General features: G+C 47.9%; 2 protein-coding genes and 1 pseudogene across 2 annotated transcripts in view; 1 reads left to right on the forward strand and 2 right to left on the reverse strand.

Annotated features, from left to right (window-relative positions):
• Nucleotides 1–330: 330 nt before the first annotated feature.
• On the reverse strand, nucleotides 331–3,625 carry RILP (Rab interacting lysosomal protein). Its single transcript, XM_028109279.2, has 8 exons — nucleotides 3,396–3,625; nucleotides 3,228–3,321; nucleotides 3,034–3,140; nucleotides 2,705–2,938; nucleotides 2,277–2,422; nucleotides 1,773–1,895; nucleotides 1,095–1,178; nucleotides 331–822 (listed from the first exon to the last, which is right to left on the reverse strand). The coding sequence occupies exons 1-8, from the start codon at nucleotides 3,621–3,623 to the stop codon at nucleotides 612–614; spliced, it is 1,227 nt and encodes a 408-aa protein (XP_027965080.2). The 5' UTR covers nucleotides 3,624–3,625; the 3' UTR covers nucleotides 331–611.
• An 813-nt stretch (nucleotides 3,626–4,438) lies between these two features.
• Nucleotides 4,439–23,624, reverse strand: part of PRPF8 (pre-mRNA processing factor 8) — a 32,872-nt gene continuing 13,686 nt past the window's right edge. The window contains exons 25-43 of the mRNA XM_028109038.2: nucleotides 14,227–14,474; nucleotides 13,814–13,993; nucleotides 13,471–13,606; nucleotides 13,187–13,356; nucleotides 12,910–13,039; nucleotides 12,643–12,789; nucleotides 12,286–12,446; nucleotides 11,786–11,977; nucleotides 11,156–11,393; nucleotides 10,891–11,019; nucleotides 9,280–9,393; nucleotides 9,025–9,198; nucleotides 8,536–8,729; nucleotides 7,559–7,798; nucleotides 7,319–7,460; nucleotides 5,496–5,636; nucleotides 5,213–5,352; nucleotides 4,905–5,107; nucleotides 4,439–4,772 (exon numbers count right to left, since the gene is read on the reverse strand). Coding sequence (XP_027964839.1) covers nucleotides 4,618–4,772; nucleotides 4,905–5,107; nucleotides 5,213–5,352; nucleotides 5,496–5,636; nucleotides 7,319–7,460; nucleotides 7,559–7,798; nucleotides 8,536–8,729; nucleotides 9,025–9,198; nucleotides 9,280–9,393; nucleotides 10,891–11,019; nucleotides 11,156–11,393; nucleotides 11,786–11,977; nucleotides 12,286–12,446; nucleotides 12,643–12,789; nucleotides 12,910–13,039; nucleotides 13,187–13,356; nucleotides 13,471–13,606; nucleotides 13,814–13,993; nucleotides 14,227–14,474 — 3,234 coding nt within the window. The 3' untranslated portion in view covers nucleotides 4,439–4,617. The remainder of the gene's footprint in view (nucleotides 4,773–4,904; nucleotides 5,108–5,212; nucleotides 5,353–5,495; nucleotides 5,637–7,318; nucleotides 7,461–7,558; nucleotides 7,799–8,535; nucleotides 8,730–9,024; nucleotides 9,199–9,279; nucleotides 9,394–10,890; nucleotides 11,020–11,155; nucleotides 11,394–11,785; nucleotides 11,978–12,285; nucleotides 12,447–12,642; nucleotides 12,790–12,909; nucleotides 13,040–13,186; nucleotides 13,357–13,470; nucleotides 13,607–13,813; nucleotides 13,994–14,226; nucleotides 14,475–23,624) is intronic.
• On the forward strand, nucleotides 15,601–16,275 carry LOC148163488 (developmental pluripotency-associated protein 3-like; annotated as a pseudogene).

Below are 23,624 nucleotides of genomic sequence, written 5' to 3' on the forward strand. Positions count from 1 at the left end.
GAAGACCAGACACCAGAGAAATGAAAAGGAAAGGAAGGCCGTGGTGAAGGCTGAAGGGGGGCAGTCAGTTTAAGTTGGAGGGCGCTGGAAGGGGCAGGAAGATGGAGCTGCAAGTCCCAGGATCCTGGGGGATAGGTGAGGGTGTATGGTGAGAGGGGGAGCCACATCTTTCCATTAGGTCATACTGTGCAAACGAGGCCCTAGCTGGGAGAAGCTCCCCACCCACTAACAACCAACAAGACCCTGTGAGGAAACCACAGCCTGTCCCGGCGGAGCCAGGCAGGGACCCACGACTAACACACAGACGTGGAGCCGTTTCTGGGTATCGTGGGCAGCTGCTTTATTGCATTAGCTTAGGCCATTCTCACAAAGCCTTGGGAGGGAGGTAGTTAGCTCTCTATTTTATGGATGAGAAAACTGAGACTCCAGAAGGAAGCACTTTTATCTGGGCCCTGAGGCTTGGCACAAAGATACAGGGAAGGAAGGTAGGCTGAGCTCTTCATCATGCCCTGGCTCAGGCCAGAACTGGGAAAGAGCCTGGGGAGGGCCGAGAAGGAGGGAGCCCTGTCTTCATTTGAGGCCACACATCCACCCATAGCCCAATTCCAAAGTCAGGTCTCTGGGGGCAGCTGAGACCCCCAGACAAAGATGCTCGTCGAGTGCTGAGCAGAGCTAGTCAGGAGTTGAGGACTGGGGGGGCTGCCCCCAGGCGCCAAGTGGGATTGCTGTGGAGCCTCCTCTTCTCCCCCTAGCTCGCTGGGAGCCACGCCGCTGGTCTGGGCTTCAGGGTCCTCTGTTTCACCCTGATAGGACAGGCCAAAGCTGGGGGGAGAACCAAGAGGTATTTTGAGCTTGGATGCCAGAGAGGTCAAGGCTATGGGCTCAGGGAGTGGTGAGGAAAGGGGATACAATAAGAAGAGAGGACAGAATGAGGTATTGAGGAGGCAAAGGGGCCAGGGCCAACGGAGGGAGGGGCGTGCTTAGAGCTCGGGACAGCAGGATGAATGTCAGTGGAGCAGGAAAGGGGAGAAGAACAAAGGTGGGGCCCCTCCTTCACCCCCACAACCTTTGCCCTTCCTCTTCCCCCAACATACAAACTCTGTATTCTGGACTCAGTGGGTGGAGGGTGGGCTCTCTTATCACTGGAGAGCAGGAGCCATGAGCTGTCTTCATCGTCACTGAGGCAGAGAGGGGGAGAGAGCAGATGCGGGGGTCATTTATCAAGGCCCTGGGGGACAAGGGGAGTCCAGCTATGTCCAGCCTTCTGCACAGTACCCAGGAACAGCCAAGGGAGGAGAGAGTGACTACAGGACCCTCAAGGCTGGAGAGGAGGAGGTGCTAGGGAGATGAAGGAAGGACATCTTGAGGCTTTTATTTTATAGCCTCACAGCAGGCCCTGACGTGGCTGTAATTACATTCTTAACCCTCTGAGAACAAACAGATCCAGCTAAGACAGGAAACTGAAAAACTCATGTGGAGAAGCATCATTACCAGATTCCTTCAGCAGGAGGTATAGTGAGCACGGCAAGTCAGAGCAGTGCGATCCAGAGAGAAGGGTGGCAGGCTGGACAGCAGGCTCAGGGGGTGACCAGGCCAGGTTAGCAGGTTGAAGAAGTGACTAGGCTAGGTGACAGGCTCAGGCAGTGCTGAGGCTAAGGCAGTAGGCTCCAGGGGTGATTAGGCTGGGTTAGAGCATGACCGGGCTGGGTCATCAGGCTCGGCAGAATTAGCAAGGGAGGGCCGGCTCAGTGGGAATGGAGGCAGGGACTTACCTGCTTTCTGCTTCCTCTGGGGTCCCTAGCATCTTGGCCTTGATCTTCTTCCGCTGCTTCTTGACAGCCACCTTCATGGCCTCAACCAAAAGCCCAGGGACCCGGTGGTCTGTGAGCAGCTCCCTACAGAGGAGGGAAAAGGGCAGAGTAAGCAGTGGGAAAGCCAACAGTCGGTCTCATACCAAGTACCTGTGCATGCTGTTCCCTTTGTTTGAAACACTCTGCCTTGCTAACACCCCTCAGATTAGCTTAGGTGTTGCCCCCTCCTAGGAATCTGTCTTTGACCGCTGCTGTGACTTTTTGTACTACCTCCTCCCCCATTTGGAAGAAGTTCTAGGAAGGCAGGGGCTGTGTGATTCATGTCCTCCCAGTGTCCAGCACAGTGCCTGGCACATGTCACTGTGGATAGATCAGTGAACCAAAGAATGAAGCTGGTGACGTGAGGCCCCCAGACAGGTGTGAGAGGAGCCCCTGAGCTTCCCAGCCCCTGCCCACCGCCCTCACCGCTGGAAGTAGGCCAACTCCTCCTTCAGCAGGAACACGTTGGCTTTGAGCTCATTCCGCTCCTGAAGGATCTGCTCAAGCTCCTCTCGACTGAAGCTGCACTGTCCTGCCTTGGAGGGGCACCCTGGCTGCTGCAGGGCACCCGCCTGCGGGAGGACAGGCTCGGTCAGAGGGATGCCTCTACCGGCGCTCCCCTGCCCCGGGGGCCACCACAGGACTACTAGAGCAAGTGACGGGCAGGGAGACTTGGGAGGCGAGGGCGCTGTGACAGATGACAGCCCAGTGCTCTGGCTGGGCGTGGGAGCAGGGGCCGGCCGGCGCCGCGCAACCCTGTGCCACCTTCCACCTTACCGGTGGACCTGCTACGCAGCACCCTTCCCGAGGGCCCACGAAGTACCAGACCTGTGAGTACTGTGCTGGGCACTCACCGGGTCCTCAGGGGTCCCCGGGGCTCCTGCGTCGGCGGTGGCCCGCTCGGGCTCCTGCCTCTGCTCGTACCCGGCCGCCCCGGCCTGGTCCCGCGCCAGCTCCACGACCCCCTGGCGCTGTAGTTGCCGCTCGCTCTCGCGGTCCCTCGCGGCGCGCAGCTGGGTTTGTACGGCGGCCAGCTTGTGCCGCAGCTCTGCATTCACCAGTAGGAGGCGCTGCAGCTGCTCCTGCAGCTGGGGGCGGACCAAAAGGGCAGGTAGGCGGGGCGTCGCTGGGTGGAGGGGAGCCCCCGCCTCACGCCCATCGCCCCGCCCCGCCCCGCCCTCACCGCCTCGGTCTCCTGGCTGCGCTGCAGCAGGTCTCGGTTGTGCGCGCGGAGCTCGTCCCGCTGGCGGTCGGTCACCTCCTTGAGCTGCCTCAGGAGAGCGCGCTCCTCTGAGGAAGGGGCGTTCTTAGCAGCGACCTGGGGAGGAGGCCCCGAGCCGGCCCACCCCGCCGCCCCTTGGCGGTGCCCGCACTCACCCTGTGGCCCAGAGCGCAGCTCTCTGCGGAGGCGCTCGTTCTCCTCCCGCAGCCGCCGCAGCTCCACTTCGGCCTGCTGCGCTGACACCTGCAGCTGGGGAGGCCAGGCTGTGAAGGCGAGGCTCCCACCAGCCCTGCGGGTGGCCAGGGGGAAGCGCGGTGACTCACTGAGTCTGGGTCCGGCCCCACGGCAGCCCTTTCCAGGAGCTCCAGCGTCCGCACCACGAGTGGCACTAGCCTGGCCGCCGCCTCCGGCCCGAAGCGGCGCGCCAGCTCCTTCAGCTCCGCGCCCAGGGCCCCCGCTAGATGGTACACGAGCTCCGCGGCCGTCCCTGACCCCGCGGCCACCCGAGGCCCGCTGCTGTGCGCCCCAGGCACCGCCTTCCCGGGCTCCATGCTCCCAGAAAGTTAAGGGCTGCGACAACGCCCGCCCCCTCCAACCCTAACCGGGGCAGGAAAAAGCCAAACAGTTCCGGCCCAGGAAGCAGTTTAGGGCAGGAGAGGGCGGGGAAGCAGCGACAGAGGAGCAATTAAGAGAAAAAGGCTTGGGGAAGGAGGTAGTGCACTGGGCCCCCTGGGCCCTGTCCTGTTCAAGCCCCAAGGTCACAGGAAGCAGGACTGCCTACTTGCAGCCAGGCGTCCAAGAGCTGAGGCTCAGGGCTCTAAGTGGTCACTTTTGTCAATCCCTACCCACAGTGCCCAATCCAGGCTCCACCCCTGTGTCCGGAGTCATGAGGCCCAACTTGGCGGTCAAGTACTACAGGCGAGAGGTGAGGTAGGACAGCTGCCATTGGCCTCAGCCAGAGACAGCCATCTGTCCAGCCATGTGTCTGTTTTCCCAACCACCAGCGACACACAGATTAAGGGGCTACGCGCTGGGCACCACAGTTTCCCCGGGGGGGGGGGGGGATCCACAAACTTCCAGATTCAGAAAACAGCAGCAGCCGCTCCAAAGGATGTTGAAAGGAGTGATGGTTTGAAGGGCAGTTGGTAAATGTGGTCAAGGCAGTAAGGGTATGAAAGCCCAACACCACCTCAGTTCCCTGAATCTAGGGGATGCTTGGTCCACAGCCCGATTAGGGGCCTCATGCCCCTTTTAAGGCTGAGGCCAGCACTTTCCTGTGATCAAGTCCAGTCTCCTGCCATCCCTATACCCAGAATTTGAGCTGGGGCGGGGGAGGGGGAACAAGCAAACAAAACTCAAAAACTCCTATTTATACAAAATTTATTATTATATTTTGCTCAGGACTACAAGCCACCAGAGATCAATAACACAAGAAGCACAAATAGGGGGAAAAGGGACCAAGCTGCTGAATGTCACCAGCTTTTCTTTGGGGGTAAAAGGTTCCAGTCTTTGGGACGTCTGAAGCAGGGGGAGGTGAGGAAACAATTAGGCATAGAGGTCCTCTCGGTCCGCAGAGTATACCTCACCCTCTTGCAGGAGAGCGAAGTTGAGGAAGTGGGAAGGTCTGTGCACCTCGTGGTAGAACTCTTTAGGATTTGCCAGCTGCAGCTCATACTTCATGTTGGGATCATGCCGGACACCTTGGGGAAGAAGGAGAGGGCCACTGCTAACCAGGTGCACCCACCTCACCCAGCCTGGGCCCAGAGTCAAGCCCCATGTGCCAAGGGTGATGGCCTAACCCCAGTCCCACTTCCCGGTGCTCCCCAACTTACCCATAAAGTTGTAGTTCCAGGAGGACTGGGCAGGAACCATAAAAAAGCCAAGGAAGCGATCGGACAGCAGCATCTGGACCCTTTCATAATGTGAGGGTAGATAGCCCTTGGGATTGTTCCCCTTGTCTGTGTTCTGGCGACCCCACTCATAGCCACTGGGGGTCAGCTTATAGGCTGTCAGTGTGCAGGAGCCTGGCGTGAAGCTGAAGGAGGGATGAGGACAGAGTCAGAGCTCAGGCCACCATTCTAGGCCCTGTGCTGCAATGCCTGCCCCGCCATACCTCCTCCCAAGGGGGCCCAAAGCCTACCTGCAGGTGATGATAATGGTCTTCTCACCATCCCAAGACGGGTTGTCAGCCATGATCTTAGCATGGGTGGTGACATCTTGGGGTGACAGCTGGGGGGATTCATTGGGCTGAGTGTGGATCCATCCTAAGGGTTCCATCTCCTATACGCAAAGAGAGGTGAAAAGCTATTTGAAGCCCTACCCCCATCTGCAGATAAGAATCACCTCCATGAGAGTTAACACGGCTGCCTTCCCTCCACCACTCTGACAGAAGAAAGCCCCCATCCTCCCACACCTCCACTGACCTTGAGGTACTCATGCTGGGGCAGCTGGCCAGGCAGGTGCACGGTTTGGTGAGTGCCCCACTGTGGTACCATCACAATGCAGCGGATCTCCTTCACCTGGGGGTTATCTGGTGGGCTCACCCCATACAAGTATCCTGCAATCTGGAAATAAGGGGGTCAAGAACCAAAATGATTCTTAGTGCCACTCTAGACTCTGGGCTGTTAGCCCGATGTTTTGTTCCCTTCCCCAAGAACAAAGAATAGGTCAGAATGTGGTCAGAATCTCTTGCATCAGGATCACCTGGGGTGGCTGTTAAAAACGCGAACATGGACATCATCTCAGACTTACCACATCAGAATCTCAATTGGGGTCCAGGAATCTGCACAGTATAATCTGTATAGTATCCATAAATGAGTGAGCACACCAACACATGGCTCACGAATTTTCACAAGCTGAACACATCTTGAAATCCACCACTAGGTGGTATTTTAAATTTTACACTGCCATCAACAAAGTAAGAGGACCTGTGTTCCTCACGACACAGGGTATCAACAATCTTTTCAAATTCACCAACCTGAGGCCACAAATTGGGTGTTTTATACAATATGAATTCCCTGATTACCTGTAAAGTTGAGCATCTTTTCATTTGCCATCTGTAGTTCCTTTTCTGAACTACCTTCAGATTTTTTTTTAAAGATTTTATTTGTCAGAGAACGAGAGCACAAGCAAGGGGAGCCGCAGGCAGAGGGAGAAGCAGGCTCCCTGCTGAGCAAAGAGTCCAATGTGGGACTTGCCCCGGGATCATGACCTGAGCCCAAGGCAGATGCTTAACCGACTGAGCCACCCAGATGCCCCAGTTATGTTTTTAAATCAACTTTTGATAATTCCCTATTCTAGATTCTAATCCATCTTTTTTTAGAATTATGCAAATATTTTCTTCTTGTTTTTAGTACATCTTTGTCATACACAAGTTATTAATTTTTATTATGGTTTTGGGTTTTATGTCTTAAGAAGGCTATCCTTAGTGTTGTGATACTCTACAGCTTAGTATTTTACATGCAGATCTTTACATGCATTTTATTTTATTTTTTTTAAAGATTTTATTTATTTGACAGAGAGAGAGAGAGAGAGAGAGCACAAGCAGGGGGAGCGGCAGGCAGAGGCAGAGGGAGAAGCAGGCTCCCCGCAGAGCAGGGGGAGCCTGATGTGGGACTCGATCCCAGGACCCTGGGGTCATGACCTGAGCCGAAGGCAGTCGCTTAAACCAACTGAGCCACCCAGGCGCCCACATTTTATTTTCTATATGTTGTGAGGCAGGGTTCTGATTGTTTCAGTATGATAAGGCATCCTTAATCCTACAGATCTGATACACATTTATTATATCCACATGAATCTGTTGCTGATTATATGCTATCCTCTTCCAATAACTTTTGGATCATTTTCTTAATTGCCATAGCTTTATAATGTTTTAATATTTGATGAGAGCCAAAACCTTTCCTGCTGTTCCAGCCATTCTTTTTTTTTTTTAATTTGAGAGGGAAACAGAGTGAAAGAGAGAGAACACGAGTGGGGTGAGGGGCAGAGGGAGAAGCAGACTCCCCGCCGAGCAGGGAGCCCAAAGCAGGGCTCGATCCCGGAACTCTGGGATCATGACCCGAGTTGAAGGCAGATGCCCAACCAACTGAGCCACCCAGGCGCCCCTTGGCCATTCTTAATGTATATATATATTTATTCATCCGTGAATCCTGAAACCAGCACCTTAAGTTCCAAGCAATCTCAGGTGAGTTTTAGGCACATAAAATGCTGGGCACACACTATGGACTAGTTGAGCACACTCACTCACTTGGGCTCGAAGGTCAGATATGCAGATAAACTTCTTAAGCACATTCTTGGGAAGGATATAGGTATAACCGGTCTCCTTGATGTCATCAGATGAAACATAGATATGATTGGTCCTTAGGTGAAGGTTGGCAGCAGAGATGGCCCTAAAAACGGTGGGGAATGTCAGCATTTCTCCGGCCCAGCACCGCAGGTAGTGTAAGTAGGCTTTGCCATCCCTAACCCCTCCCGCCCCCTATAGTACCTAACCCTCCATTCAGTCTTAGAGGAGAAAGTCTGGGTCTCGTAGTTGCTGGTGGTAGAAGTAATGATCTCATCGCCATGCTTGTTGACAGTACGAGTCTGTGTTGCTGTCAGTTGTGACTGTTCCTTGGTCTGCTTCTCAATCTCTGCTATCTGCTGCCGCTGCTGTGATGGTGCCGAGATCTCCATACCCAGGATGATGTCTCGAATTTCTGACTGTGTCAGTGATGCCACATTCACACTGTGGGGACAGCATGGATCACACCACAAGATCCCTTCCCCTCAGTCAGTTCTATCCCAAAGGCAAGAGTATAACTTGGTAAGACAAGGGACCCCAGACCCTTACTCCTGACAATCCTCAAGTGGCATTTGTAAAGGAAGTGTGACGTGGACACGTACTAATACCGGTAAGATTTATCACAGCCCAGGACGGCTCTGTGCATGTACACCTTTCAGCCATGCTGAAACCTGCTCAGTAGCCAGACATTCCTCTTTTCTTTGACACAAATGCCCTGGTTTATAGGACAATTCTCAAAAAGAGAAACCCTTAGAACATGTTCTCAACCACAGCTAGTACTGTTAGTCACCCTAGGTGTACCCGGAAATCTATGGACATTTTTATTTTTGGTTGTCACAATGACAGGGAGGGGGAAGGAAGGGGTGTGTGTGTGCTGCTAGCAATGGTACCTGGGGATCCGGGATGTTAAAACTTCCTGTAATGTATGGACAGTAAAGAAATGCCCTGCTCAAAACGGCAACATGAAAAAATGCCCAAGAATCAGACTGAAGCCCTGAAACACAGACATTTTCTACATTATCTGAAGACATTGCCTACCTCTTTTCTATAGGCATCCCCAGAACAATTCCTTGAGAAATTTCTGAACCTAAATGTTTCCAAAAAACCCAGAAACCATATACTGAACCATTCATTTCATCTTTTTAGGATCTTCCATCTGTCTCCCCACCACCATTGCTCACTTGTTTTTCTTGCCGTAGTCAGCCAAGATAAGATCTTTTAGCTGCACCTCCACCTTGATCCACTCCTCGTCAGTCAGAGTGGGCCAGATGTGGTGTGGTTCTGTAATAGTAGTCTTGTCTGGCTTCAGGATCACCTTCGCCCGGTCATTGTTCACATGCAGGGCACGCAGAATCAGGATGAGGCGGGAGAAAGCCTGAGAAGAGATATGGCAGCAAGGGGGGCAGGGGGTCAGCCACTAGATGTCCTCCCCCTTTCCTCGATTCTAACCTTTCAAGGAACCCAGGAATTGATTTCAACCTCTAAGATGCAGCCTCTCCTGCTCCCCCTGTCAACTTTATACACAGAGCACAGAGCTGCTATCTCATCCACAGGTTGAAGATGTGAAAATGACCTCACAGGGGACCTGGGAAAAAGCTAAGGAAGAACAGGATTGTCTCATAGCCCCAGACCCACTCCTCTTAGTGACCCTCTTTGTTAGGGTTTCATACCGTGTAGGATGAGATAGTCTTGAGCCAGTCATCGTAGAGATTAAAGAGAACCATCTGGGGTTCAGTGGCTTTAAGGATGAGGTCCCCAAACTTTTCCACCTTGAGACAAGCCTGGAAAGGTAGCTGGAGCTCTGATCCTTTGATCACAATATTGGGAAAGTCTAGCAAGTGCACCTGAAACAAGATCAAGTCCAAGATTAGAAACAGAGCCTGCAGGTCTCAGCCCTCCTCTCTTCTACCTCACCCACCTCTCACCTCCAATGGGTCCAGCATGCCCTTCCTGGTGACAATGATCTGTTTGGGCTGCTCCTCCACAGGCAGAGATCGGATGAGGGCAGCCACTTCCTCAGCTGTCTTCCATTTAGCCAACTAAAAAGCAAGAGGGGAGGAAACAGAAATTGAGTTTCTACCATCTCAAGGTCAACTAGAACAAAAGATCCTAGTCTTGAAATAATCAACCTACGTTTCTGTTGTGCACTGCTATTGAATGTTGGGTACTTTAGAGATGCAAAAAAAGTGTCAAATGGCCTTGCCCAAAAGGCTTTTTCAACCTAGCTGGCCAAAGAAAAGTCATACAAGATGTACCACAAACCGGTATTTAATTACATGTCAGGGACAAAATAAATTGAGGCTAAAGATCATAAAAAGCTACATAAAGAAACAGGAAGACTTTATTTATTTAGAGAGAGAGAGAGCATGCACGCACACAAGTGAAGGGAGGGGCAGAGGGGAAAAAGAATCTCAAGCGGACTCCGCACTCAGTGCGGAGCTGGATGAGAGGGCTCGATCCCACAACCCTGAGATCACAACCTGAGCCGAAATCAAGAGTCGGATGCTTAACCGACTGAGCCACCCAGGCGCCCCACTGCACAAAGAAAAACGTCTTAAGGAACAAGTAAGACTGTGAATAAGAGAGGAAAGAAGGGAGTTCATTCTAGAAAGAAGCTATATAAGCAAAGCCACAGAAGTGGAAATGAATGCAACAGACTATGGGGATAGTAGGATACCAGATTGTTTGTAAGATTAAGTATTTACTTTTTGTTAGAGAGAGAGAGAGTGCAGCAGAGGGAGAGGGAGAAGCAAACTCCCCTCTGAGCAGGGAGCCCGATGCGGGACTCGATCCTAGCACCCTGGGATCATGATCTGAGCCAAAGGCAGATGCTTCACCGACTGAGCCACCCAGGTGTCCCTGGAAACAGGAGTTTTTAATTAATTAATTAATTAGAGAGCATGCATGCATAAGTGGGGGGGTGGATGGGAGGGGCAGAGGGTGAAGGAGAAGCAGACTCCCCGCTGAGCAGGGAGCCCGATAGACTCAGGCTCCATCCCAGGCCCGTGGGATCATGACCTAAGCCGAAGCCCGACGCTCAACCGACTGAGCCACCCAAGTGCCCAGGAAACAGGTTTTAAAGGAAGAGAAACCGTGGTTGGACAGGTTAAAACCCAGCCAGATATTAAGTGTCTAGGAAGACAAAGAAGAGTTAATTCATCAAGAAGAAATGGGCTACCAAAGGCTCAGAGGTAGACATTAGGTAAAAGTGATGTTTTAAGAACATTCGTTCCCTTTAGAAAGGTGACTTTTGGTAGTCTCGTTCAAGACAGGTTAAAGATGGGAGAGTCAAGAAACAGAGAGACCAACTGTAGGTAATGAAGGACCTCACACACTGCTGGGCCCCCTATAGGAGAGAACTTCTCAAATTAAGTAACTCAGGGAAAAGGTTGAAATGAGATACCCTTAATCTCTCAGAGAGAACAGGAAGATGTCTCCTACCTCCACCCACTGTCTCTTACATACACCCCCCAAAGAAAAAGGGGTAGTAAGAGGCAGAAAAAGTTTACAGCTTCTCTGTCCTTTAACTGGCTCACCTGCCCCAAACGCTTCTGTCCGGCCCACACAGATGTGTGGATTATCTTGAGGAACAGCTGACCTGTGCGTGGATTGAAGATGAAGATGGCCCCGTTGATGGGTTTGGTGGTCAAGTTCCCCTCAAAGGTCTAAAGAATGATTACATCAGTTAGCATGGCCTAGACACAACCATTGTGCCTTCACCCCGTATGTACACATTTGCCTCATCACCCTCCCATAGGCATATACTGAGCCCCACATCTCTACATTGCTTCTAATTCTCACCTTGTGGATAGTCACTCTGTAGACATTAGTGTCATCCACAAACCAGATAATCTGGTTGGAGAAGAGCTCACCATAATTCTGAGAGGACAGATAGGGCTCAGTGGGCTCAGATGAATAGAGCTGCAGGCCCTTGCGGATCCGTTCACGTAACACATACAAGGCAGGGTTTGCCTTCATGATCTTGGCCATGGCCTGCTGTATGAGAGGCTTGCTGCCTGGGAACCAGTTTCCATAGGCACTATGGGAATAGAAGAGGCAAGAAGAGTGAAGACCAGGCTGGCAGCCCCAGGAACAAGGTAAAATGGAACCCTAGAGAGAAAAGCAAGACTGCTGGCCAGGCAGACAAGTGTCTCCTCAGGTACACTAAACATCACATGTACATACTCTGAGTGTGGCAGCAGGCACCCAAATTGACCCCATACTTTAATGTACATGTGTATTTTAGTTTGCCAAGGCGGCACTTTCTTTTTCAGGGTCATTGACTTTTTCTTCCTTGCCTCTGTGTACAATTCTCTGTGACATCAGAATCTTGAGTTCAAGCCCCACATTGGCTGTAATTTACTTAAAAAATAAATAAAATTAATAAAGAAAGTATGGAGCTGATAGAAAAGCTTCCGAGCACCAACTTACCTGTGCAGATTATATGCCAGGTCAATGGCAATGAGCACACCAGTGGGCGAAGGGTAGATACTCATGTTGTCTGTGGTGTAGTCCAGGAACTTGGCCCGGGCGTAGCGTTCAATGTCATGGGAATCATAGTCCCCCCAGCGCAACTGGATATCAATCCAATACTTCTGAGTAGTGGTACTATCCATCACATCCCTGTGGGTAGAGAGGTCAGGAACCCACACTTCCAAGAAGCCACCAATATCACCAATGTTTCAGAACCACATGAACTCTCAATCACTATATCTAAACCTCAAAATTCCTAATCCCTCTGCCTGTTCCGATCAGCAAGCCCCTCACCCAGAGAATCAGCAGACCTTTGAGGGTGTTGACAGGATCCAGGGATGGCACTGGACCCAAATTAGAAAGAAAAGCAGAGAGGAACAATTCCTGAAATAACACTGCCAGAAGAACAGTAAAACCACGCTTCCTGAATGCCTAGGGCTTGGTTATAAGGCACTTACTTGGAGTCGGCCAGCAATGAGGGCCGAGAGACATTCCACTTATAGGAAGCAAACAGCAGGATATCTGCACAGGAAGAATTCATCTTATAGGACTTTCGCGGGTGAATTGTCTCCTTTTGTACTGTCTCAATCTCTAGTGCATCCAGTTCCTGATCAAACACCTGGAGACAAAGGTAGAAAGGTTATGACTGCTTATGGAAGCCCACTAGAAACGAGGGCTTGCAGAATTTCAGATAATGTGGCACCTGGCACCACAATGCAAGTCTCATCCTCAGTGCTGCCAGGGGGGATTTCCCATATGCCAGAGTAAGCTGACCCGACTTCTGGTGGTCCCCTCTCCCCTCAATTCTGGCCCACCTGGCACAAGTCCATCACAATGCTCTCGTGGATCTTCTGCCATAAGTGAGCTCGGAAGATCTGGATAAGAGAGATCTTCAGTGTGGGGATCTTGCCATGCATGAAGATACCCGTCAGGTCCAGCTGCACCTGAAAGCCTACATATACCTGACAGGAAATAGAGAGGGACACCAGAGGTCAAGAGACTTTGGTTCTTAGGACATAATTTAGGAAGTAGGAACACTTGCTTTTAGCTTCCCGTCTCCCAGATCTAGCAATCACACTCACGTTGGCTCGGTTGATGGTTGGGGACCACCAGAGGGTGAATCTACGATTGGGAATCTGGTTCAATCCTGATCGCTGAGCATTAGTTAGCTTCTTCCACTTCATAGATTCCTCAAAACCACTGGCCTTTTCCCTGGGAAGAAGAGGCCAGTTAAAGTGAGGCCCTGCCATCTCCCAGAGCACTGCTCTCTGGTAAACACCAGAGGAGAACAAAAAGCACACAAGGGTTGAACTCAGAGGGTTGTGAAAGGTTACTGTAAGGCGAGAAGAGAATCCCTACCAGAAAAGCCCCTCCCAAGTAGGGAAGTAAGTGCCCTTGAAGAGTGTGTGTTCCAGAATGCCTTCCACACCACCCAGGGCCTGGATCATGTCTGTACGGTAGTTGTTCAGGTTCCAGAGCTTCCCATCATGCCGCTGATGTGTCCACCAGAAAGGGTTCTGCTTCAAAACCTAGATGGCAAGGCAGGTACCATCAAGCTTCTGGGTGCCTACCGCCCCAGATTCCTGGCACGGACCACGGATTCTTTTAATTCAGGGAAAATCTCTACCATCCCCTCCATGTACCTGGTACTGCTTAAAGTCAGTTCGAACACGCCAGCCCTTATCATAAGCCAATGTGTGCCGGTCCTTCTGGAAGAGGGTGTTGATTCGAGGAATGCCACGATCCCATGAATCTTCTAGATCTTCTAAGGTCAGTCGTCTGTCAAAGAGAAAAGATCTAAGTCAAGCATGTGTTCACAGAGAGTTTAGCATTCCCCGCTTGGCCAAGGGCAAACAGGTCAGATGCAGAATGTACTTCCTTGTCTCCATAAAAATATGGCATGCTCTGCTCCTGACCTCCACGCGAGGCTCAAAGATCACCCCTCCACACTCCCAACGGGACTGCTATGCCTTCCTGGATGTGTACCTGTTCTGAGCAATGGCCTCTTGTCTCTTCAGTGCATACTCAGCCCAGACCCGCTGAGAATCAATGAACTCGCTCTCCCATGGCTGTATGTAGCGGTATAAGTTGGGAATCAGTTGGTCTTCTTCATGGCTCATTCCTGAACGAAAGTGTGTGATACCTACATCTGTCTGCTTGGACCACCTGTTTGGGGCACAACCAAGTTTAGAAAAAAAATAAAATAAAACCTAAAAGTAAAGAAATAGGGTCTAGCAAGATTTTTTTCCCCTTTTTTTAAAAAGTTTTTTTGTTTATTTATTTAAGTCATCTCTACACCCAACATGGGGCTCAAACTCATGACCAGGAGATGAAGAGTTGCATGCTCTTCCAACTGAGGCAGCCAGGCACCCGTAGCAAGATTTTCAACCAAGTCCTACCTGAGGTCAGACTGGGGGATGAGCACATGGCCCATTGAGAGCATGCCGAGTCCACCCAACTCCTTAGGGGTATAGAACACAACAGGAGGGAACCGACTGGGCATCTTGGAGTTGAGGCCAATCTTGATACGTGTCTGGATCTTATTCTCACACTTCACTAGCAAGTCCAGGAGCTCCTGGGTGTTCACCACCGCCTCCCGAAAGTATGTCATAAGGCCTATAAGAGCTGTGTTCCACTTATTCACAATCTGAAAAAAGTGGGGAGAAAGTAAATTATACGGGAGCTATGCGGGGCAGCAGGGGGTGGTGGCAGGGACTACTTGATCCAGTTAATTAAATTCTCCCTAGTTCTCAAGGAAAATTTGAGCTCAATGTCATTAGGAAAGTATATATAAATCAAAACTACTATGAGATACTATTTAACACCCACAGGAATGGCTATAAAGCAGTGACAACTGCTGGCAAGTTTGTGAAGAAAATGGAACACTCATGTACTGCTGGTGGGAATGTGAAATGGTACAATGGTTGAATCACCTCAAAAGGTTAAACATAGTTACCATATGATCCAGCAATTCTACTCCTAAGTATATACCCAAAAGAAATGAAAACATATGTCCACACAAAAATGTGTACACAAATGTTCACAACAGCATTATTTGTAATAGCCAAAAAGTGGGGGAAAAAACCGAAATGTCCATCAACTGACAAATGGCTAAACAAAATGTGGTATATCCATATAAAAGAATATTACTCATAAATGAAAAGGTTCAAGTATTGATACATGCTACAACACAGATGAATCTTTAAAACATGTTAGGTGAAAGAAACTAGACAGGGACGCCTGGGTGGCACAGTCAGTTAAGCATCTGACTCCTGGTTTTGGCTCAGATAATACTCTCAGGGTCCTGAGATTGAGCCCTGCGTTGGGCTCCATGCTCAGTGGGGAGTCTTTTAAGATATTCTCTCCTGGTCTGCCCCACCCCCTACTCGCACACACGTGTTCTCACTCTAAAATAAATCAATCTTTAAAAAAAGGAAACCAGGCAATAAAGTCACATATTGCACAATTCCATTTATATGAAATGTCGAGACTAGGCAAAATCATATAGACAGAAACAAGATTCATGATTGCCAGGAGCTAGATGTAGGGGGGAACAATGGGGAGTGAATGACTGTTCATGGGTACAGGGTTTCTGTTGGGGGTGATGAAAATGTTCTAGAATTAGATAGTGGTGATGGTTACACATACTGAAAACCACTGAATTGTATATTTTTAAAGTGTGAATTTAATCTCAAAAAAAAAAAAAATCAATTAAGGCAATATAAGCACTTAAAATAAGAGCAAATATAGTGGTAGTTTTAAGGGGAAACCCGATGGGAACTTTGAGGTTTGTTCTTTCTCTTGCCACTCCAAAGGAGTTTGGGTTTTTCTCGCTCCTTCTGGGCTATAAAGTTCTTTCCAGGGTACTTCGTAGCAAGTTGAGTCTTGAGCATCACCTCCCAGTGGACCCCGAAGATCTAGGAGGAGCTTCCGTCTGTGACCAGGCTTCCAGTGGATTCACCGAAGCAGCTTTACCCAACCTGGGACCTGGGATCATCTCAGATGCCCAGTGAAGAGAAGTCCCAGGAAGGCTCGGGTGCCTCTCAAACTATCTCCGAAGTATTAACAAAGAACCCTGGTAAACTGAATCTCGACTCTAGTATCAAACTCCCTGCCCCGCTACCAGAATATCCATCCCAGCAGCAGGACAGAGAGAAGAAACCACAGGGGCTCGTTGAGCGCATCCTTAGCAGCAGCGGGAGGAGGACTGGAGTAAGGACTTTGTTAACCGCTCGGAAAGAAAGGATGGCAAGGATGATTCGAAGGATTCAGTACCAGCGAACCTCAGCCCGGGGTCCCAGCTTCACAAAGATCTACAGCAGAAGGAAGCTGAGGACGGTGTATCAAGAGTAGAAAGATTTAGATGTCACTGTCATTACTGCCTTTATCATGAAGATCTTTCTGAGGAAACCAGCATGAAGAATAATTATGATGTAGAGCCAATGTAAACATAAACTTTATTTTTTTTTTTTAAGATTTTATTTACTTATTTGACAGAGAGAGACACAGCGAGAGAGGGAACACAAGCAGGGGAAGTGGGAGAGGGAGAAGCAGGCCTCCCGCTGAGCAGGGAGCCCGATGTGGGGCTCGATCCCAGGACCCTGGGATCATGACCTGAGCCGAAGGCTGATGCGTAACAACTGAGCCACCCAGGCGCCCCCATAAACTTTATTCTTGTACGGTTTCTTAGTGATTTTAGGATCATTTTGCAGCAGCTTGGGAAAGCTGCTCTCTGTTAGGGCAAACTATAATATTTTGGTAATCTATGATACTATAAAGTCTTCCTTTTTATATCTTTTCTACCTTCATACCAGTAATTTGTGAGGAATCCTGTAGTTTGCATCTGAATGACTTCAGTACACGTCCACCTTTTGATTTGACCTAAGGAAGCACTAATACGTTTTGAGTGTTGCCTGTGTGTTTGAGAGGCCTGAAGTCATTAAGACAAGACCTAACCTCAAAAACTGGAAGCCAAATAACTTGTGCAGAAGGAATACACAGGAAACTTTGGGTGGTTTGGTTAGAGCAAGATTAGGGCAGATGTGTTAGATTTTGTGGTTTTCAAAAATTTTAATAAAATCTTTTTGTGCTATTTTGATTTTTAGTAGCAAATGTGTGTATAGGATCTAATTAAAACTGACTTATCTGAATACCTCTTAAAAAAAAGAGCAAATATAGTTAAGTAATCTGGGGTGGGCAGAGGAGGAAAAGGGATGAGAAAAACTACTAGAAATTAATAGAGGGAATGAAAACTAATGGGGCCACAGAAATTACCTTCCGCCATAAAGAACTACAAAACTAAGCAAAATACATAAAACAGTATCTTCAGACAACTGACAAATAGGCAACACAGACCATGACCCTTGAGAAAAAGCAAACAAATGAAGTGAGCCCCACAACTGCCCCAGCTTCCTGCCTACTGGCAGTTTCCCAGCTGCACCATACACATGGAAGGGTAACGGAAACAAAGTCCAACGGTCTCACTGAATTGAAGAGACACAGATTAGAATTCAGGAGGCCAAGGCAGCTAGAATTTGTGGGGTACAAGTACTAGAGAGAAGCAAGTTCTCAGAAAGCGATTCCTGGAGATCCATGAAGGGATCTTTTGGCTGAGCACCAATCTGTATGCAGTAAAACTCAAGGTCTAGAAGAACACCCAGAGACTCTTAACTCTAGGGAACAAACTGGGTAGGGGGATGAGGTAACTGGGTGATGGGCATTAAGGATGGCACTGGATGTGAGGAGCACTGGGTGTTACAGACAACTCATGATTAACTGAACTCTACGCCTGAAACTAATGATGTATTTTATGTTGGCTAATTGAATTTAAATGATAATAATAAAAAAGAACGCCACAGATCAGAAAGCTAAACAAGTCCCACAGGTCATAGAAGGTTGCCAACAGTTTGTGTTCCTATCTACTAGAGTAGAGAGACCTTGTCATACATGGGAATTGGGTAGAGCCCCAAGAAAGTTATCAACCTAGCAATGGAGGTACATTAACAAGAACAAAAAAGTGCTAGAACTTTTTTTTTGAAGTTAAAGACTCCCCATGCTCAGTGGGGAGTCTTTTAAGATATTCTCTCCTGGTCTGCCCCACCCCCTACTCGCAAATATAGCAAGTAGAGAACAAAGGGTGCTATAGACTTGCCATAACCAAGCTTAAAAGCAAGTCCTAAAAGGATCAAACTAATCCACAAGTTACTGAACTGCACATAACACAATTCTTTTTAACAAAACATAACAAAACCTATAATGTAAAACTCAAAATTTCTAGCATGTAATAAAAAATTACCATCCATGCAAAAAAAATAGGAATGAATTATCCATAATCAGAAAAAACTCGATCAACAGAAACAGACCTAGCAATAACACAAATAATGAAATCAGTAAACAAGGTCCTTACAACAGCTATTTAACAAATCTTGTAATTATGCTTGAATATATAAAGAAAAACATGAACACAGTAAGGAGAGAAAAGATACTAAGTACCCAGACAGAACATCTAGAGATAAAAATTACAGTATCTGAAATAAAAAAAAAATACACTAATGGAATTAATAACATTGTAAAATTGCAAAAAAAAAGTAACAGTTTACGTTAATAGAAATGAAGGCAAAGTAAACACTTTTTCAGACAAACAAAAGCAGAGTGTATTCCCTGCCAATAGACTGTTACTACAAGAAATGTTAAAGGAAATTCTTTAAGCAGAATGAAAACACTAGACAGAAATCTGGATCTACACGAAGTAATGGAGAAAACCAGATAAAGTATGTGAGTAAAATGTAAAAGATATTTTTGCTCATTCTGTAATTTTTGTAAAAGATAAAGGCTATTTAGAGCAAAATTAGTAACAAACTATTATTGTATTTATAATACAGGTACAGTTAAAACATATGAAAAAATTCTACAAAGAGGGGGGAAATGGAAGTACAGTGTTGTAAGGTTCTCGTACTACATGCAAAGTGATCTTAGTAGTAGACTAATGGGCACAGTAGAGACTGTAGTAAGTCAGAGATGTACAGAGCAACCAAAAAAACACCCCAAAAAACAAAAAAATTCAGGTAGTTACTAAGCAAAGAGTGAAACTAAATCAAACAAAACAAAAAACCCACCCAGGGTACCTGGCTGGCTCAGCTGGTGGAGCATGTGAATTCAAGCCCTATGCTTGGTGCAGAGTTTACTTAAAAAAAAAAAAACACAAAAAAAACCCGGGGTGCCTGGGTGGCTCAGTCGTTAAGTGTCTGCCTTCAGCTCAGGTCATGATCCCAGGGTCCTGGGATCAAGCCCCAAGTTGGGCTCCTTGCTCAGCAGGGAGCCTGTTTCTCCCTCTCCCTCTGCCCCTCCCCCCGCTAGTATGCTCTCTCTCAAATAAATAAAATAGTTTTAAAAAAAGTGTCTTTGCAGGGGGGCCTAGGTGGCTCAGTCTGTTACAAGGCTGCCTTTGGTTAAGGTCATGATCCCAAGGTCCTGGGATCTAACCCTGTGTTGGGCTCCTTGCTTAGTGGGGAGACTGCTTCTCCCCCCCCCCCCACCACTTGTGTTCTCTCTAAAATAAATAAAATCTTTCAAAGCAAGCAAGCAAGCAAGCAAACAAACAAACAAAAACCATGGGGGGCCTGGGTGGCTCAGTCATTAAGCGTCTACCTTCGGCTCAGGTCATGATCCCAGGGTTCTTGGATCGAGGCCCACACCAGGCTCCCTGCTCAGCAGAAGCCTGCTTCTCCCTCTCCCACTCCCCCTGCTTGTGTTCCCTCTCTCGCTGTCTCTGTCAAATAAATAAATAAAATCTTAAACAAACAGTAGTGGTATATTTGTGTTTACCAGTTACAAAGTCCAGTTCTAACCCTAGCAGTCTCTTGAGGTACATGACATAGCACTCCATTTGGCACACTCCCTTGGTCATCACCTGTATTCAGGTTCACTGCTCCTTGGACAAAATGCTTGTCAGTTTGCATTTTGGTATCAGTGAAATGGCCCCCCACTCCCCTAAGCCTGCTAATAGCTTGGATGAATTCTTGTTGGTTTTCCATCTGCAAGCCAACTATATTTTGCCCAACTTTCAGTCATATTCAACAAAACGTCCTGCCTTTTTATACAATTACAACCTAATTGTTATGTGGGTAATTTTTTCTAAATATTTTAAAGATTCCAGATTTCTGAACTTCAGAAATTCTTCCATGCTCAAAAAATACAATTTTCTTGAAAAACATCATGTGGCTTTACGCTAAAAGACTGGATGTCTTATTTATTTATTAGAGCATATGCGCACATGCAGGAGCACAAGGGGGGGCGGGGGAGGCAAGAGGCAAAGGCGGGGCGGGGGGGGGGGCGGCGACAGCAGAGGGATGAGAGAGACAAGCAGACTCCCTGCTAAATGCGGAGCCTGACACGGGGCTTGATCCCAGGACCCTGGGTTCATGACCTAAGCTGAAGTCAGACCCTTAACAGACTGAGTCACATGCCCCAAGGCTTGAATGTCTTTTATTTTTTTTATTTTTATTTTTTTTAAGATTTTTTATGTATATTTTGACAGAGAGAGAGAGAGAGAGACAGCGAGAGAGGAAACACAAGCAGGGCGAGTGGGAGAGGGAGAAGCAGGCCTCCCTGCTGAGCAAGGAGCCCGATGTGGGGCTCGATCCCAGGATCATGACCTGAGCCGAAGGCAAACGCTAAACGGCTGGCCACCCAGGCGCCCTTGAATGTCTTTTAATAAAGTGAACTGTCTCTGAACAACCCCTTCTGAAAACAAAACAAAACAACCCCAAAACAAAAGAGATGGACATGAAAGAGGAAATAAATAAATCTACAATTGGAGATTTCCAAGACTCTTCTCTCAGTAATTGATAGAAGTAGACAAAAAAATCATTAAGGATATAGAAAGACTTGAACAACACAATCATTCAATCTGACCTGACATCTATAAAACACTACCCAACAGTAAGAATACAGATTCTTTTCAAGTATACATGAGACAGTCACCAAGACAGACCTTATATGCTAGACCACAGAACAAGTCTTAAGACATTTGGAAAAACTAAGATCATACAAAGTATGTTTTCTGACCATAACGGAATTACACTAGCAACTAATAACAAAAATACTTGGAAACCCCTCAAATATTTTTAAATTAAATATCATACTTCTAAAAAACATATGGGTGAAATAAAAACTCTCAAGGAGAATTAGAAAATATTTTTAACTGAATGAAAATAAAGACACGACTTAACAAAATTTCATTTGTCCAAACCCACAGAAAATACACCACCAAGAGTGAACCTGACGGTAAACTACGGCCTTTGGATGATTATGATACGTTGGTGTAGGTTTATCCTTGGTAAAGAAGGTACCACTCTGGTGAGTGGTGTTGATAATGGGGGAGGTTGTGCATGTGTGGGGGCAGGGAGTATATGAGAAATCTCTGTCCCTTCCTCTCAAATTATTATAAATCGAAAATTGTTCTAAAAAATTAAGTCTAGGGGTGCCTGGGTGGCTCAGTCGGTTGAGCATCTGCCTCCGGCTCGGGTCATGATCCCAGGGTCCTGGGATCGAGCCCCGCATCAGGCTCCCTGCTCTGTGGGAAGCCTGTTTCTCCCTCTCCCAGTCCCCCTGCTTGTGTTCCCTATCTCTCTGTGTCTCTCTGTCAGATAAATAAAATCTTTTAAAAAAATAAAAGATAAAAAAATAATAAAAAATTAAATCTAAAAATAAATAATGTGAAATAGAAGTCAAAACAAAACCCCCAAAGTTTTGTTCTGAGAGAGAGAGAGAAACACAGAGACAGAGAAATACATCTACTGCCAGGTACAGATGTTCTCTTGAGGTCTGTCCCTCTGGCTTTATTTTCTTTTTCATTTTTAAAAGATTTTTTTTATCCATTTAGAGAGAGAGAGGGCACCTGGATGGCTCAGTCGGTTAAGCGGTTGCCTTCGGCTCAGGTCATGATCCCAGGGTCCTGGGATCCAGTCCCGCATCAGGCTTCCTGCTGAGTGGGGAGTCTGCTTCTCCCTCTCCCTCTGCCCCTAGCCCCCTTCTCTCTCTCTCAAATGAATAAAATCTTCAAAAAAAAAAAAAAGTATTTAGGGGCGCCTGGGTGGCTCAGTTGGTTGGGTCTCTGCCTTTGGATCCCAGGGTCCTGGGATCAAGCCCCGCGTCGGGCTCCCTGCTTTGCGGGGAACCTACTTCTCCCTCTGCCTGCCAATCCCCCTGCTGTGTGTGCTGTCAAATAAATAAAATAAAGTCTTTAAAATATATATATTTAGAGAAAGAGAGATAGCGAGAGAGAGCACAAGTGCAGGGGGTGGGGGGAAAGCATGCTCCCTGCCCAGCACGGAGCCTGACATGGGGCTCGATTCCAGGACCCCAGGAACATGACTAGAGCTGAAGGTGGACGCCTAACAGACTGAGCTGCCCAAGTGCCCCACCCAGGCGCCCCTGTCCCTCTGGCTTTAGACTTCAAGTCATCTGGACATGCAAAAAGGGACTCCCCGGTGAGGGAAGCACAGTGGGAAGGCAGGCAACCAAGCAGGAAGGTAGCCATAAGGCCCTTCCAAAACTGAAGCTAAGAAAGCTGCACTTGGGGCGCCTTGGTGGCTCAGATGGTTGAGCGTCTGCCTTTGGCTCAGGTCATGATCCCAGGGTTCTGGGATCGAGCCCCGTGTCAGGCTCCCTGCTCAGCGGGAAGCCTGCTTCTCCCTCTGTCTGCCACTCCCCTTGCTTGTGTTCTCTCGGTCTCTGTCAAATAAATAAATAAATAATCTCAAAAAAAAAAAAGAAAGAAAGAAAGCTGCACTTTATAAGTCAGATTATCTACATCCATCTCTGTTTTCCTTCTGTTATTCCTGGCCCTCACCAAAACCTTGCTTAAATGTCCCAGCCTTATTTTATAACCACTACTAGGACTGAAGGGAACGGTCCTGTCTCCAAGCTTGGGCTAGTGTGCTACATTATACCTAAAGCAAGAATGACGAGAGGATCTAAAGTGGCAGTGGCAGCAATGATTCCAAGAGTCCAAGGAAGAAGGAAATTTTAGAGGACAAGAATAGGGCCTTAAGGTCCAGCCATCTCTTACCCTACTGGATATTTCCCTCTATTATCAATCTTGGAAGACCAAGAAATTTTATTCCAAGTACTTTACCTAACCACACCTCAGGAAATAAATTCCAGTATTTTATTATCTGATCATAATTCCTGATCCCTGTAATTAATGACAGTAAATGTTTATTAAGCAATTTATTGAATAATATAACTTACTATATACATTAATTCTTACAAAAGCCCTCTGAGCTAGATAACACATTCAGTATGCCCAGTTTTTATAAAGTTTTGAGGGAGACAGAGAGAGAAGCAGACTCCCCACTGAGAGGGGAGCCCTGGCTTGATCTCACAACCCTGCGATCATGACCTGAGCCAAAATCAAGTCAGAAGCTTAACTGACTGAGCCACCCAGCTGCCCCTCAGTATCTGCCCCCACCCCCTTTAAGATCTTATTCATTCATCTGAGAGACAGACCACAAGCAGGGGGAGAGGGAAAAGCAGATTCCCCGCTGAGCTGGGAGCTTGACAAGGGGCTCGATCCCAGGACCTTGAGATCACAACCTAAGCCAAAGGCAGATGCTCAACCATCTGAGCCACCGAGGGACCCCTCCCCATTTTTTAAGAAGTTTAATTAAGTAATCTGTACACCCAACTCAGGGCTCAAATTCACAACCCTGAGATCAAGAGTTGCATGTGCTTCCAACTGAGCCAGCCAGGCACCCCATCATCAGTATCCCCACTTTATGGAGAGAACTGAGGC

The sequence above is a fragment of the Eumetopias jubatus genome, unplaced genomic scaffold, assembly GCF_037043125.1.
Source record: "Eumetopias jubatus isolate StellerSeaLion01/CBP00866 unplaced genomic scaffold, mEumJub1_p1.0 scaffold_10, whole genome shotgun sequence".
NCBI classification, from domain to species: Eukaryota; Metazoa; Chordata; class Mammalia; order Carnivora; family Otariidae; genus Eumetopias; species Eumetopias jubatus.